Source organism: Stegastes partitus, unplaced genomic scaffold (assembly GCF_000690725.1).
Source record: "Stegastes partitus isolate 25-593 unplaced genomic scaffold, Stegastes_partitus-1.0.2 Scaffold1016, whole genome shotgun sequence".
In the NCBI taxonomy this organism is placed as follows: domain Eukaryota; kingdom Metazoa; phylum Chordata; class Actinopteri; family Pomacentridae; genus Stegastes; species Stegastes partitus.
The window spans coordinates 15,712-29,548 of record NW_007578747.1 but is presented as its reverse complement, the minus strand read 5'-3'; the positions used below and the strand labels follow the sequence as shown (position 1 = coordinate 29,548).

General features: G+C 41.7%; 1 protein-coding gene across 1 annotated transcript; it reads right to left on the bottom strand.

Moving 5' to 3' along the window:
- Positions 1-366: 366 nt before the first annotated feature.
- Positions 367-13,160, bottom strand: abhd15a (abhydrolase domain containing 15a). The gene is made up of 3 exons (XM_008295028.1): positions 12,232-13,160; positions 2,192-2,544; positions 367-1,104 (listed from the first exon to the last, which is right to left on the bottom strand). Exons 1-3 carry the CDS (start codon positions 12,778-12,780, stop codon positions 447-449), a joined length of 1,560 nt encoding a protein of 519 aa, XP_008293250.1. The 5' UTR covers positions 12,781-13,160; the 3' UTR covers positions 367-446.
- Positions 13,161-13,837: the final 677 nt, after the last annotated feature.

Genomic DNA, 13,837 nt, shown 5'->3' with positions numbered 1-13,837 from the left:
ACCAGCTGTGTAAGTGTTTTTTGAGGAAAAAAGTGCATTCATCACCTTTGTTAAACCTCAATGGTACAGACAGTGTGTTTTGGTGACTAAAACTGAACATAAATGCAACCTTTGTTTGATTACAAAAAAAACGCACAGGGTATCTTAACCCTATTCAGGACTTTTGGGGTCTTTTGGACCCCAGGCCATTTGGTTTAGGTGACAAGTATTATGTTTTATTTTTGAAGATGTTTTTTTAAATATAAAAAGAGGGACATTTGTCCTGCATTTGGAACCAAAAATACGTCAACTTATCAGAAAATTTATTTAACATAGTATAAAAGTCTATAACGAATACCAACAAATATTTTGCACATATTCTTTCTTGGGGCCCAATGGACCTCGAAAGACCTTCTACGTATGGAAACATGAAAGTCCTGAATAGGGTTAACTTCTATTGAGCTCCCTCATCGTGTGTAAGACCTCTGCCAGTTGTAAATGGCATGAATATTATGGGAACACACTGGCACCCGTTTACAAGTACTGACGCTGCGGTGGCGGAAAACCCTCCCTATTGCACCTCCGCCCAGCCCCCTCCTCCTCGCAGCAAGCTGTTTCGCTCTTTCCTCTGCATTGAAGAAGTCTGTGGTTGCCCTGAAGAATTCTAGCAGAGCTCTGTGGCTCCAGTTGGCCCCATGGTTCTGCATCCCACCGTTTGGTGCAGCTGCAGGACCGACTGCACCCAATGCACCAGCACTCTCCTCAGACTGGGTGGAAAAACCACAGTGACCTCCACGGTCAGTTAGGAGCAGAAAAAAATGTGGGTTTGTCTCAAAGAGCTCCAGGGGTATCGTGGATTGGGTGTCTCCACGGACAGGGTCATCCCGAGCGCACACGCTCAGAACAGGAATTGCTACTTCGTCCACATCTCTTAAGGGTTCGTTGCGTTCCCAGTAAGCATCCCAGGCACCTGTCGCATTGCTGCTACTGCTGCTTCCTGTAGGCGCAGCTGGTGTAGATCCCACCTGTCCAGTCTGACAGAACAACGATTCCTCCAGGCCTCGTAAAGAACAGCTAGAAAACAGGGTGTCTGTCTGCATGGTCTCACCCAGTGCTGTCCTGTACCTGTGCACACAAACACACAGACATGTACACAGGGACAAGAGGTGAGAAACAGTAAATCAATTTTGAAGAGCAGCATGGGTCTCATATTCCTTATTGGCCTTGATTTGAGAAACTTTACCTGGGTCACGGTGTCTCTCAGAATCAATGGCTTGACAATAAGCAGGCCACTGGTTGCTACAGTAACTTGATTGTTTTCCTGATTCCCTCTGTGCGCTTCCAATAAATGACTTGCAAGTGCTCACATCTGCTTGTCTTATAAGCCTCTTTTTACAATGTGTCACTTTTGGCTCACTAAACATGTGTAATCTTCTTCTTGATACGGTGCTATATATATACAACCCCCCCTGAGCAAACTTAAAGAACAGAGAGAACTGTGAAACCCTTTTGGTGTCCTAAAGTCTGCATGCTCATCTAAACTAATGCACCATGCTGCAAAAGGCAAGGATTCACATCTACAGTAGGCATGTCTACATCCAGAAATCTACTGCAGACCATTCAAATTGTAATAACTTTTCAGGCTGCCAATTGCCATTAAAGGAAAATTCCTCTTTTGTACAATGCTATTTTTGTACTTCTGGTCATTGCTCCTATTAGCAAGTACTCTAGTTAATTGCTGACATCTGGGAAGATGTCAGACAGAACAAGAAGCAGGAGAAATCACAAGATCGGGCACATTTTAACAAGCTCCCTGCTATTCAAACATCTTTCTGGTCTCACTTTAAACTAACCTTCTTGTTGTACCAGTTTTCCTGTGCAAGAAAGGATTATACTTGATATTTGAGGTACAGTCAGTGTTTGGCCTTAAAAAATTGCTGAATCTGGCCAAATGCTTGACTTATTTATAAACTGGATTTATCAATTTTTTAGGGGCACTCAATGCTTTCCTGCAAAAAGTGCTAAATCTGACCAAACTTTGTCTACACCTCTTGCTGTTTTTGCCTTTGGGTGATGTTATTTTAGTGAGTTCAGAAATGAAGGCTGAAAACAAGCCTCATAATCTAGACTTAACACTACTTTTTGGACATCACTCTGTCAACTGATTCATGTCAGCATGCACCCTCCAGGTTGTTGCCCCCTCCCTTCGTACCTGCTGAGACAAATCTTCTGGTACAGTACGAGCGCCCACTGCAGGGGCCAACACAGTCCGCTCTCGAACCAGCTCTGGCAGCGAAACACGGGTGACAGGCAGACGGCCGCCGTCACATAGCTCGATGATCCACACTCCCCCAGGTAAGACAGGAGGAGGCCCGACCCGGAGCCCTCGCTCACCGCATACAGCCTTCCTGCGGGCTGTCGGTAGCGAATGTAGCGCACGGCCTCGCGCAGATCGGCAGGGTCACCGAACTGCTGCAGTTTGAGGGTGGTGAGCGGGGTGCTGTTGTGGCTGCGGCGGTTGAAAACTGCTGGGAGGTAGCCATGGGACAGTGCCATTTCACATAACTGTAGAGAAAGAAGGCAGAAATAATACGAATTTTAAAAAAAACTGTTTCAAAAATGTGACAATGGTTAACATGAAATGTAGTTCACATATGTGCTGACATGCAGCAATGGTCTCTTACTGCCCACATGGTTGAATGAATGTGGCCGTGTCACTTGGTTGCACAGAATTAAACAATGCCCCTTTTTAGAACACAGTTTCCAGTTTGTTCCACTGAATGTCTTCACAGTTGTAACACCTGAACATGCGTGGCACTACTTTTTTATTGTACGGAAAAAGAAATAAGCAGTTTCTAGGGGAAGTGAGAGCACAGTAAAACTAAGGAATTAAGTGTTGCTCCTGTCTACTCAGCTGTTTTACTGTGCTTAAAGTGCACACAGTAATACTGCAGAATAGAGCCCCTTACATTATATGCTGCTGTATCTCTACAGTTTTACATATTTCTGATTACACCAGCATCTTTATCTTATATTTTTACACAATAGCATTCATTAACAGAAACAAACAGCTGAAGAACTTAATCTTGTGAGTTATGCATCTGTGCCGTTGCTATGTAGACTACTTTTTTATTTTTTATTTTTTTGCCTTTTGTGCCTTTATTGGACAGTGCAGTGAAGAGAGAGACAGGAAAGTGGGGGAGAAGAATGGGGGGAAGGACCTGCAGCGAAGAGCTGGACTAGAACTCACTACCACTGTGTCGGGGACTTTAGCCCCTGTACATGGGACACCAGCTCAACCAGCTATGTACACTAAATTTAAAAAAAAACATCAGTGGCAAAGCACAGTGATAGAAGCATTTTTTTTTCAATTTAAAAATGCCTACTTGCTTGTATTTTATAGGAATATTGACATATGTGAGGTTCATTCATAGTCACAGGTTGTCATGAGCCAGAGTGATGCCAACCGCCTTCAGTTTGGGAATATTGAAGTGTTCAGGGCAGTTCTCAGACCCTGTGGAGTCCTTGGTGAAGGCCCACATTATGCACAATCTCAGCTGCACGATGTCCATTCAGCCCACAGGCAGCTGCCATGTTCAGCAAACCTAAAGGCAAAAACACACCGCTGCCAAACAGTGCATTAAAACAGCAGCCCCTCTTCTTTACTATGAACACTCCTATTTCCAGCCTTGTTTCCTTGATTGCTGAGACTAGTTGTACATGTCGAGAAATATCCACAGCTGTATCACCTACAGTACTTCTATTAGAAAGGCAATGCAAAGAAAGATATTGGCTGGCGAGGCATTGCTCTGGATATTGGCTCATCAGAGAAAGATCAAGTTTAGGTTGTCGATGTCCACACGTGCAAATGCGTGCACGTTGTTGGAAACGCGATTTTCCTGACACGTTGCATCACCACGCTTCCAGCTGGTGGGGCCGTACTTGACCCACACTATATGATGCGTTGTTGTGCTGTGGTAGCGCTGTGTTCTCAGCTAAAGCCTGCACTATGTAGCTGTTGTTGAACCAGGCTGGGAGCAGAATTGGCACAGGAGAGCTGAGAGGGCTTGAGTCTATAAACCTGTAAGTTCACGTCACTGGCAGGAAGTCAGTGCACTTTAGAGAAAAATATCACAACTCACTGTGTTTTCTAAAGAGCTATTATTGTTTACTTTGATATGAATGTGACACTATGGGGACTTTGGGTTGTGGAGTCATTAGTGTTGAATAACCGCATCTAAGAAATGTGAGACAACTGCATAAAAAGTACTGATTTTCCATATTTTGTTAAACAAATTAATATGGCAAAATCTTTTTGATCACTGTAAATTAAACAAAATAATTCTTATTTTAATTGTATTCAGCACATATAATGATTTTTACTATAGTTTAGTTGCTGTGGAATGCATAGGAGAACAACATATTCTTAGATTTTATGAATCCCTGTGTGGAAAACATTACAGTCTAGTAGTAGTAAGGCAGGTATCACTGGATATGTGTCCTTCAAATGTGTAAAATGATCCTTCGATCACCAAAGAGGTTTCTTATCTTTGAAACGAGACGGAAGTGCGCATGTTTTATCTTCGTTTTTTGTGGCTTTTAGGGCTTTCAAGGAGGTGAGCATCTAAAGGCTCTGCTGGTGTTTCTGTGTTCTCTACAGGAAACTACCTTTACCAGTCTCATGTCTTCTTGTGTCTGTAAGATCATCTGATAATACGAAAGGCAGTAACATAAATAATAAGTAATATCATAATTTCCAAATAGCTGACAAATAAATGAAACACAGTGAAACAGTGAACCTCAACCTCCACTCACAACTACACAAGCTGTGAAAAATCTTCTACAACTCAGCTCTAGAAAGACTGCAAAGTTTGGACTCAGAGCAGAACAGAAATGACAAGAAAATGTATAAATTACATTGAGAGCTCTCCCTGCAGAGAGGGAATGAAAATGAGAGATTGCCCCAGTTCTGAATATTACCATTAGAATAAATTACCCATATTACACTGTCTGGAAACACAAGGAGAAGATTTGTCTTCCCTCGAAATCTGCACTGTCACAAATGCTTCATCTTCACACACAAGAAGCAGAAAAAGAGGGCACCAATAGTCCTGTCATTAAAAAAGGTTTGTGTCGATATAGCTACAGCAGAGTTGTGATATATCCAGCGCAAGTACATTGTCGAATTTGAAATGAGTTACATTTTGCTTTGAACCTGAAAAAATCCCACTGGAATGGAGAAAGAGCGGCAGAATCACTGCATTAAATATTTACCAACTGAGAAAGACTGCAGTAGCATGTTTGCCCCTTTCTGGTTGTCCGTATGAATAGAGGATATACGAGAGGATATAGCGCTGAGCTAATATACTGAAACAGCATTCATTTATTCATTCATTAGCCTCTTCCTCAAACGTTTTGAATCATTGTGATTCATGAGGAGCACAGGAGAGGGAGGGACATTTTCATGAGTATGAATCACCACAGAGTTCAGTTGAATTCCCAAAGATATTGAGATGAATTATTAGATTTTTTTTTTACAGTTGCATATGAGAGCTGGGGCTGAGATTCAATTAGGTGATCGGGTGATTCATGCTTATGCTTCCTTGCTCAGTATTATTACAGTCACTGTAAAACACCATCAGATGGAGGAGTGATGAGCAAAAAAGGCTCAGAATTGAATCCCAAAAATGTAAAGAGGAAAATTATGCTAGCAGTGGTATAATTGTTCCTTGGTCATCAAGAACTGATTAAATCCAAAGATACTGCAAAGCTTATTTTATATAATTTGTCAGCAAAATATACTTTTTGTTTGGATAAAAGACAATTAGTCATTTTTTACAATCAAATATAAAGCTTACAGGAAACACTGCCATTTCCATTGGGAGATTTTTTTGTCATTGTTTTTTTTTGGAAAACAAACAAACAAACAAAACAATCCAGTAATTTGACCTTTGCTCTAGATCGATTTTGCATATACAAATTTTGTGGCGACGTATTATGTTGACAGCATGCATTTGGTTTTGTTAGAGCTGTCAGTTTAATTGCAGAAACAGTAAAAACGAACAGCAGTCACGCCAGCAGTTTTCTGCCAGAGCTGATAAAGTGTCAGCTCAGTGATAGATTCCTTCAGCAGGGTTGGCGTACGCTGGACAACACCCTCTGTACTCGCACAACAACAAATACTTTAATACCAGAGGGCTCCTCAAATTCAAAAATTATTTCTGCGGGACCGCTTATAGTGGTAGCATTCAGGGGCTTCATTTGGAAATGTTGCCACAAATCAAGTTCAGTTAAGGATGTTAATTGATTAAAAGCCTTTTAGAGGCAACAAAGCTTCTCACTTCAAAGCGCTGCTCTCTATTCAGGGTCAATAACTTGCCTAAACACTCTTCAACCGGCCTGTGATGCATTCAGGGCATGAATGATCCTTCTACAAACAAGTAACTGTACGTTGAATGATTTGATGTTTAAAAACAATATGTAACATGCTGCTCTGGTTCTGTGCCTGCTCCTGTGGAGCTCTGATAATAAGTTCAGTGCTCTGCTGATGAACTGAGCAAGAAAACTGCACTCCAGTCAACAATAAAGACCAAAACTACATGTCATTCACTTGTTATGTAATAAATCTCATGGTTGCCATCTTCATACAGTTAATTGGTTGGCAGCTTTCAGACCAACTATTTGTATGTCCCCCAAATATAGCGAGCTAAACAAAGCGAAGACTTCTGCTTTAATCTTTCGGATTACAGCAGACAAAAAGCCGACAGAAAACCTGTGTTTTCGCCTCCCATTCAGCATGCAAGAGTGGTGATGCCGCAGTGTTGTAAAGTCTTACAAAGGCTGACAAAAACATGGACTTCTCCAAACAGTTGGATTCTTTTGGTTCACTTTCAGAGTGTTGAGCATCACAGACAAACATTCAAAGGGGAGAATATCTATGAATAATTTAATGTAAGGCAACAGTGGCAAATATCAAGAACTGAAATGCAACCATTTTTTGAGGTAGATCCTGTTTCACAAGTTTCCCTAAAATGGATTTTGACCAGGGGGGCTTGTTGCATTGGTCTTAAAACACAATAAAGGATTTTCTGTTCATATTCTTCGGTGAATTAACATCTTTTACTGTGTTGTTTAGTAAAATGTCATTCTAGCAAAGAAAAAACAGCATCTCTCCTGGTGTGGTTGTGGTGTAGATTGCTTATTCCTATGAAAAATTACATTCCTATGCAACTGGACTGAATTCCCCACAGGAAAAGTACTTCCTCTCTAAAAGGGTAAGACGATGACATTGTAGAAAATGCTTCCAGTTTCACAGAGACCACATTGGGTGGAAGGACGAGTTGGCAACTAGTCTGACTCACTAAAAGTAGACTGGGGGCATAAGCCTGTCATCAGCGGCTCATTTCAGACTCCTTTCTCCTCTTCTTATGCTATCTGCATTTTATCGTTTTCAAAATCCATCTCAATCCAGAAAAATGCTAAAAATTTCAAGTTTTGCAAATAATTTCTATCATGCAGTCAGACAGCCACTCTAGTTTTCAGCGATTTTTTTTCCTTTTAATGACAGTGCTCACCAAAACAATTGCACTCGTCACTATTTTGTGGGAACATCGAAGCTACATCCTTCGTTTATCCCCATCCACACAGAGGGTGATTGGTTTAAAGAAATACAAGCAAGCCAAAGCCTTCGTCTCTGATAGTACAATGATCCTGTGATACAACCAGACTCTTATGCTCTACAGCAGCGGTCCCAAACCACTGGCCCCCGGACCATTACCAGGCCGTGGGTCATTTGGTACTGGGCCGCACAGAAAGAAGAAAAAGTTTTATTGGTTTAGGGTGTTTTAGATTGAAAAACGTCATCGCTCATCTTTCCGTCACTTGCGCTTGTTTCCTGCACTTAACTCTGTCAGTTTTCATGCTTATAGGGAGCCGTCAGTCTAACCGCTGCCGAAATGAATAAAAAACAAATGTCTCTGAAGAGCTTCTTTTAAAAGCGGCAGAGACTCGACACTGAGACACAGGAAAAAGCAAATTTGCAATAAAAAATAATTTTATTTGTTTATGACACCTTTTTCAAAGAAAAAACAATTATTATTTGTCATGTGCGCATTGTCCGGTCCGTAGAAAATTGTCTTGCTTGAAACTGGTCTGTGGTGCAAAAAACGTTGGTGACTGTTATTCTACAGGAGGCTAGTCCGCAACTAGTCTGACTCACTGGATATAGATTGTGGGTACAAGCCGTCTGCTTGACATTTTTTTTCCTCTTTGCTATCTACTTGCTAATGCTTGCAAAATCCCTCCACTGTCACTGCATGCTGGTTTTATATCTGCCGAAATGTGATTGGTTTGAAAAATCCAGCAAACCAGAGCAGTTTTTTCCCATTTAGCAGAATGATAATGAGGTGCAGCCAGACCATTCTACGTAGCATGATGTCAACACTAGAGGTCTGCCTAAGCTAGATTTTTCTGCAACAGGACTTTCCCCCAGGAGGCTGGGGTTCATGTGGGACAATTATTCCTAGACTCAAACTTCATTTTTACCTGTTGTTTACTTACGTTTTCACTTGCTTTTTAGTTAGGTTCAGACACTGAATCCACGTGAGTTTAAAAAAAAAAAAAAAAGAATTCAGCATGATTTGGGTAAAAATATGACCCTATCACAACATGTTTGAAGCCTGCCCTCCATTTTGAATGCAGGTTGGTTGTATAAGAATATAATTTTCAGGAGATAGGGCTGCACATTCCGAGTAAGTAGGACAAGGCCCTGATTTTGGTAAAAGTGTGTGTGTGTGTGTGTGTGTGTGTGAGAGAGAGAGAGAGAGAGAGAGAGAGAGGCTATTTGCATTTTTCCTGAATGTCTGGGGAAAATTTCTTCTGTATCTCCTGTGTCCAATCCCCACAGTTTTTGAATGGTGCTGCAGTATAATTATGGGCTACATTTTCAACACTCTTCGCCCAATATGTATGTAAACATCTTCAAACCAAAGATGAAAATCAGGTCTTTGCGCACACAGTTCCATTTTAAAACTACAAGTCAAGTGCAAAAATGTTGTGTCTCTCTTCATACTCAAAACCTTGCTCTTTGTGAATTGTGAGGCCATAATGTGTCAACACCAAACGGTAAAATTTGGGATGAGGGTGTGGAAAGCACAGATCTTAAGTCCTTTTTGCTTGATCATAAGCGTTGCAATGAGTCATATGCCTTGTCTGCTACTTATATTTATGATAAATACGTTTCCAAGCCTGGAAATACTGAGGTTTTTCTGCCACTACAACATCCCTCATTGATATAATCAGAACGGCTAATGGTCAAATTTTCCCACTTTTACAGTACGAGTGCTGAGCTATTATTCCATCCCACGAGGCGTTTGTAAAATCTGAGCAGTCAGACAGAAAAAGGAACTGTCTGAAAAACAATTATTTAAGTGCTGAAGGGTAAATTACACATAATGACCGCATTATATCATACCCCACATATTTAAGGAATGAAAAATAGGTGTTTCTTCAGCACCACTGAACAAAACACTGAACTCGGTGTAACTAGGTCGCGAAATTATGGTTAACCTGCTCACAAATCTATCATCTCTGTGAGGAAAATGTGATTTGTGTTAATCACATGAGGCAAGACGGCTGCAACAGCTGGATGTCTCCTTACAGGAATATTTATGGCTTTTGAAAATATAGCTCTAAAAAAATGAATACGGGGTCATTGCCAAATGTCTTTACACACCTTCATTATATTAAAAAAAAGCCTCTCTGTGTGACCTCTTTGAAATTGGGGATAAAAATTGAATAAAAATTGTGTTTGATGATGGCTGAGATGAGGAGATATACAGTAATTAGGTTGAGGAGAAGTAGCTGTCTATGTAGGGTTTGACATGTTGGAAAAAAGATGTTCCTTGTTTTTTTCTTGCCAAAAGTAATGAGAAGGTTTATGGCCTCAAATACAAAGCTACTGCAGCAGCTGGTTAGCTTAGCTTAGCACAAAAACCAAGACACTGATTTTACAAGGGGTGTGTGTGCCAGGATATTTCTTTGCCAAGCAGAGTAAGTAAACATGTCACTGCTCCAAGCCAAGAAGTAAACCCCAATACACCATTTTTTGCATTACAGTCTTGGAACAGCTTTTTAAAAACAAGATCCTTGTTAGTAAGTAAGTGGATTTTCTAACCTTTATTACACTGGGTTTATCTGCCACCATCCAGTCTACCTTAACCATATTACTTCTCTATTCCAATACATCAGTTTTCCTTTGTTAATAATGATTCTTCGCTTTTATGGCTCATGTTCAATGTTTCATTGTTTCAAGTATTGCCTTCTTGCTTTTTCTTGATTAAAACCGATTTATATGTACCTTTCTTTGCTGCAACTTCATAACTACCACACAGGTATGAAAGTGCTATCAATCATCTCATCAAAACACATTTCCATAAATGCTGACGTACTGCTTTAAGAGCAATAAAAAAAAAAACTGCAAGCTTATAAATATTTAATGGTGAGATGAAATAAAAGCAGGAAAAAAAACAAGAAAAAGAGAACTGACAGACTGAAAAAAAGCACTGAAATTATGAATGAATATAAGGATTTTTTAAGAACTCTGACCTCAATATGATGCTTTTGAACAGACTGTATATACCACACATGTGAATGGATATCTACCCTGCCAGACTGAGTGACACAAAGGAGCACAAGACAAAACTGAGAGTAAAAATATGAATAATTTAAGAGAAGGAGGCTCATTCATAAATTCATACATTCCTGAAATGGGCTCTGCTACGGAGACGGCGACAGGGACCACAAGCCCACAGACTCCGAAAAGAATCTCCATCTTTCTCTCTGTTTCTTCTCTGTGTCACAGATACAGATACTGTGTGTATGCCCACGCAAACACGAGCTCTTTTTATCTCTCATGCACACACTGTAACTGGTTTATGCATACTGAGCCTCACCAGTGACAGAAGCAATCTTAATTGGTGTACATCCCTTGTGGTGCCTCAGCTTCCAGCCCTCCCAAGCGTAACCGGCTGACAGCATCACAAATACTCTATTCTGATGGTTGCTATAAAAAAAACAAAAAAAAAACACGACACACAGATCTGTCTGAATCTGACAGTTACCTTTCTTTTCTCCATCATTTTGCTTTTCCCCCCTTGGTATAGCTCTAAGCCACTATATACGTGTAATGTTTCAAAACTCACTCTTCTTCCCATTTCCTCTCCTCTGTCATCCTCTGTCCTCGAAGAAGAAGTCGTTCACTCTAGTTCAATGTCAAACACATTTGATTTCGTTTGAGTATTCTTGCAGAGATGTTACTTTTGACACGGGGCTGACAGTAAGTCTGTGACGGATTTGCACACAGAGCTAACAGTATGAAATGAAGCATGATGCCAGGTGCCCAGAATGGTGAAAGAGCCAACAGGCATTCATGCGGAGCGGCGCTGCACTTCCCTGGGCTTCACAAGTCAAGCGATGCTTTGTAATCCCTCACTCAATTACCTCAATCAGTGTATTGAAAGCGCAGTTGAAAGACTGGTACTGCCTCTGCATCTGCTCTTTTTTTTTTTCCTTTTGACTGAGCTTGCCATGGCTGAAGTTCAAGTGACTGCCTTTGCCCAAATGGCCATTGTTGATTTGCACTGGCATCTTCCTACATCAGCTTTAAATTACTGAAGCACTTCTCTTGTGATTAGTTAGAATACTTTGTGCAAGCATTTGTCTATGCAAGTATTAAATGTATATCTTGTATATCTCTGGTTTCCAGTCTCTGAGTTTGATTTGCACTGTTCCTGTTTGTTATTATGGATTTCTGTTTCAGCACTAAATAAGACTGAATACGCTTCCATGTAGCTGATGCAATTTTCATCAGGTGGTAACACATAGAGGCAGAGCAGCTACAAAGTTCATGGCACAGCTTAAGATGCATCAGTTGAGGGCATCCTGACCTTTGCTTGAGAAATGAATACAAAGTTCTGCAAATTTGCAAGGATTCAAAGGCAATTTGATGCTTCAAGTGTGTAAAGACAGAATGGAAAGTAATATATTAACCTTTTAAAGCTTTTAAAGTTTGTGGAATATTTGTATGTTTGGTATTATTAACAATGAAGTACCATCTTTTATTCAACTGTATGAAATGTATTATCTGCTGCAGTTTCTTTATAATTAATTATTCGTTATTTGTCTGTTTGCACACCTTTGTCTCTGATTTTCTAGGGTAAAGTCTGCAAGAGAGGCCAAAAACGCACAGATTACCTTCAACACATTTCTGGTGATCTTCCCAAAAGAGTTTGGGATGATGAGAAGAACCGGGCTGGTGGAATGACTAGAAGTCCTGCGGCGTTTCTGGTAGGATGGCACTGCCCAGTCCAAGGCCACCAGCCCGTCATCGCTCAGCTGCAGGTTGTCCCGGACAAACTGGACCGGACTCTCGTACGGCCAGCACGCTTCGTACACGCTCTGGAGGAAGGCGCTGGCCCGCCACGTCCAGCCGACACACGGGGAGTAATTACTGAAAGTCCGGCAGTGTTTCAGGAGGTAGTTGGCCAGCGCGGACGGTTTGCATATGAGCGCCACGGTGCGTGTTTTCTCCCCGGTCACAGCTCCCACACAGGCCAGCTGCCCACCGTCGCTCCCCTCTCGGTCCGAGACGCACCTCCCGCTCTTGTCTTTCGCTACCTGCTGTGAAATCCCCAGTCCTTGAAGCAGAGCATCTTGCTGGCGCTCGGCACCAAAATATTTGTAGCCTGGCCAGATTAAGACCACCAGGATCACAATGCACAGAGCCACAAGCCATTCCAGCATTGGCACGGTTGAGGGGGGAGCAAAACGAGCACAACACGAACACTTTCTACACCTTATTCCGGAGTTGAAGTTGAAAATTGCACATTTACATTCGGGGAGCTAGTCCGTGGAAACATACTCAGTCCTTATACTTTGCTAGTTTTTGTCTAAATTGATGCTCAGCTCGTCAGTGGAGTTTGGCGCTTCCCTCCGGTGCCAAAGCGCACCAGTCCCTGGTCATTGTAGGCGTGCGGTCTCCGTTACGCAGCGTTTCTGTCATTCCAGCTAGCTCCAAGTCCGAGTTTTCACCTCTGTGAGTATTTTATGATAAACGAGATGATTCCGTTCACGTTTCGTGCATTCAGTGGTAGCTCAACAGGACTGCGCTCGATCGGTATTTCATCCAACAGCTGGGAGCGCGAGAAATGTCTGAGAGCGACGCGCAGCAAACGCTGGAAACGCCTCCCATCATGTCCAACCCCCCTCCGAGTGAGCAGGTACTCGGCACACTTGATGATCTCTTATTAGCTTTCCCATTAAATTACTTCCAGTAACCTAGAGCAAGGAGGTCACCTGAAGCCTGAGTACACGAAGACCGTCTTTTCAGCCCTCTTAAGGAAAAAAGAGGAAAAGAGTAAGGAGATACTCCCGCCCCCTTGGTCTTTATGCCACTCACACACACGCACACGCACGTAGTAGACAGACAGAGCTGCCACTAGAAGTGTGGTCATTATCAGATACAAGTGGATTCCTTCTGAATGGATTTGGCACCATGTGCACACTGCGACCTTGCACTCAGACAAAGAGAGAGGACAAAAAATGAATAAAGCCTGATGTGTAAATAGCTACCCACTACTTAACCCACCACATGAAGGAGACCACGTACAGTAATGTAACCTGTTGAGCAGGTTTCTGTTATGCAACAGTTCAGTCAGTTACTTTTAGAAAGTAGACCAATGTTCTTTGGAAATGCAGATTCTGATGCAGAGTGCAGTGCTGCAGACATCCAGCTTGATCATGACTTAATAAAAATTTGTGTAATGTGATAACCTCCTCTCTGCTGTTTTTGTTTCCCCTG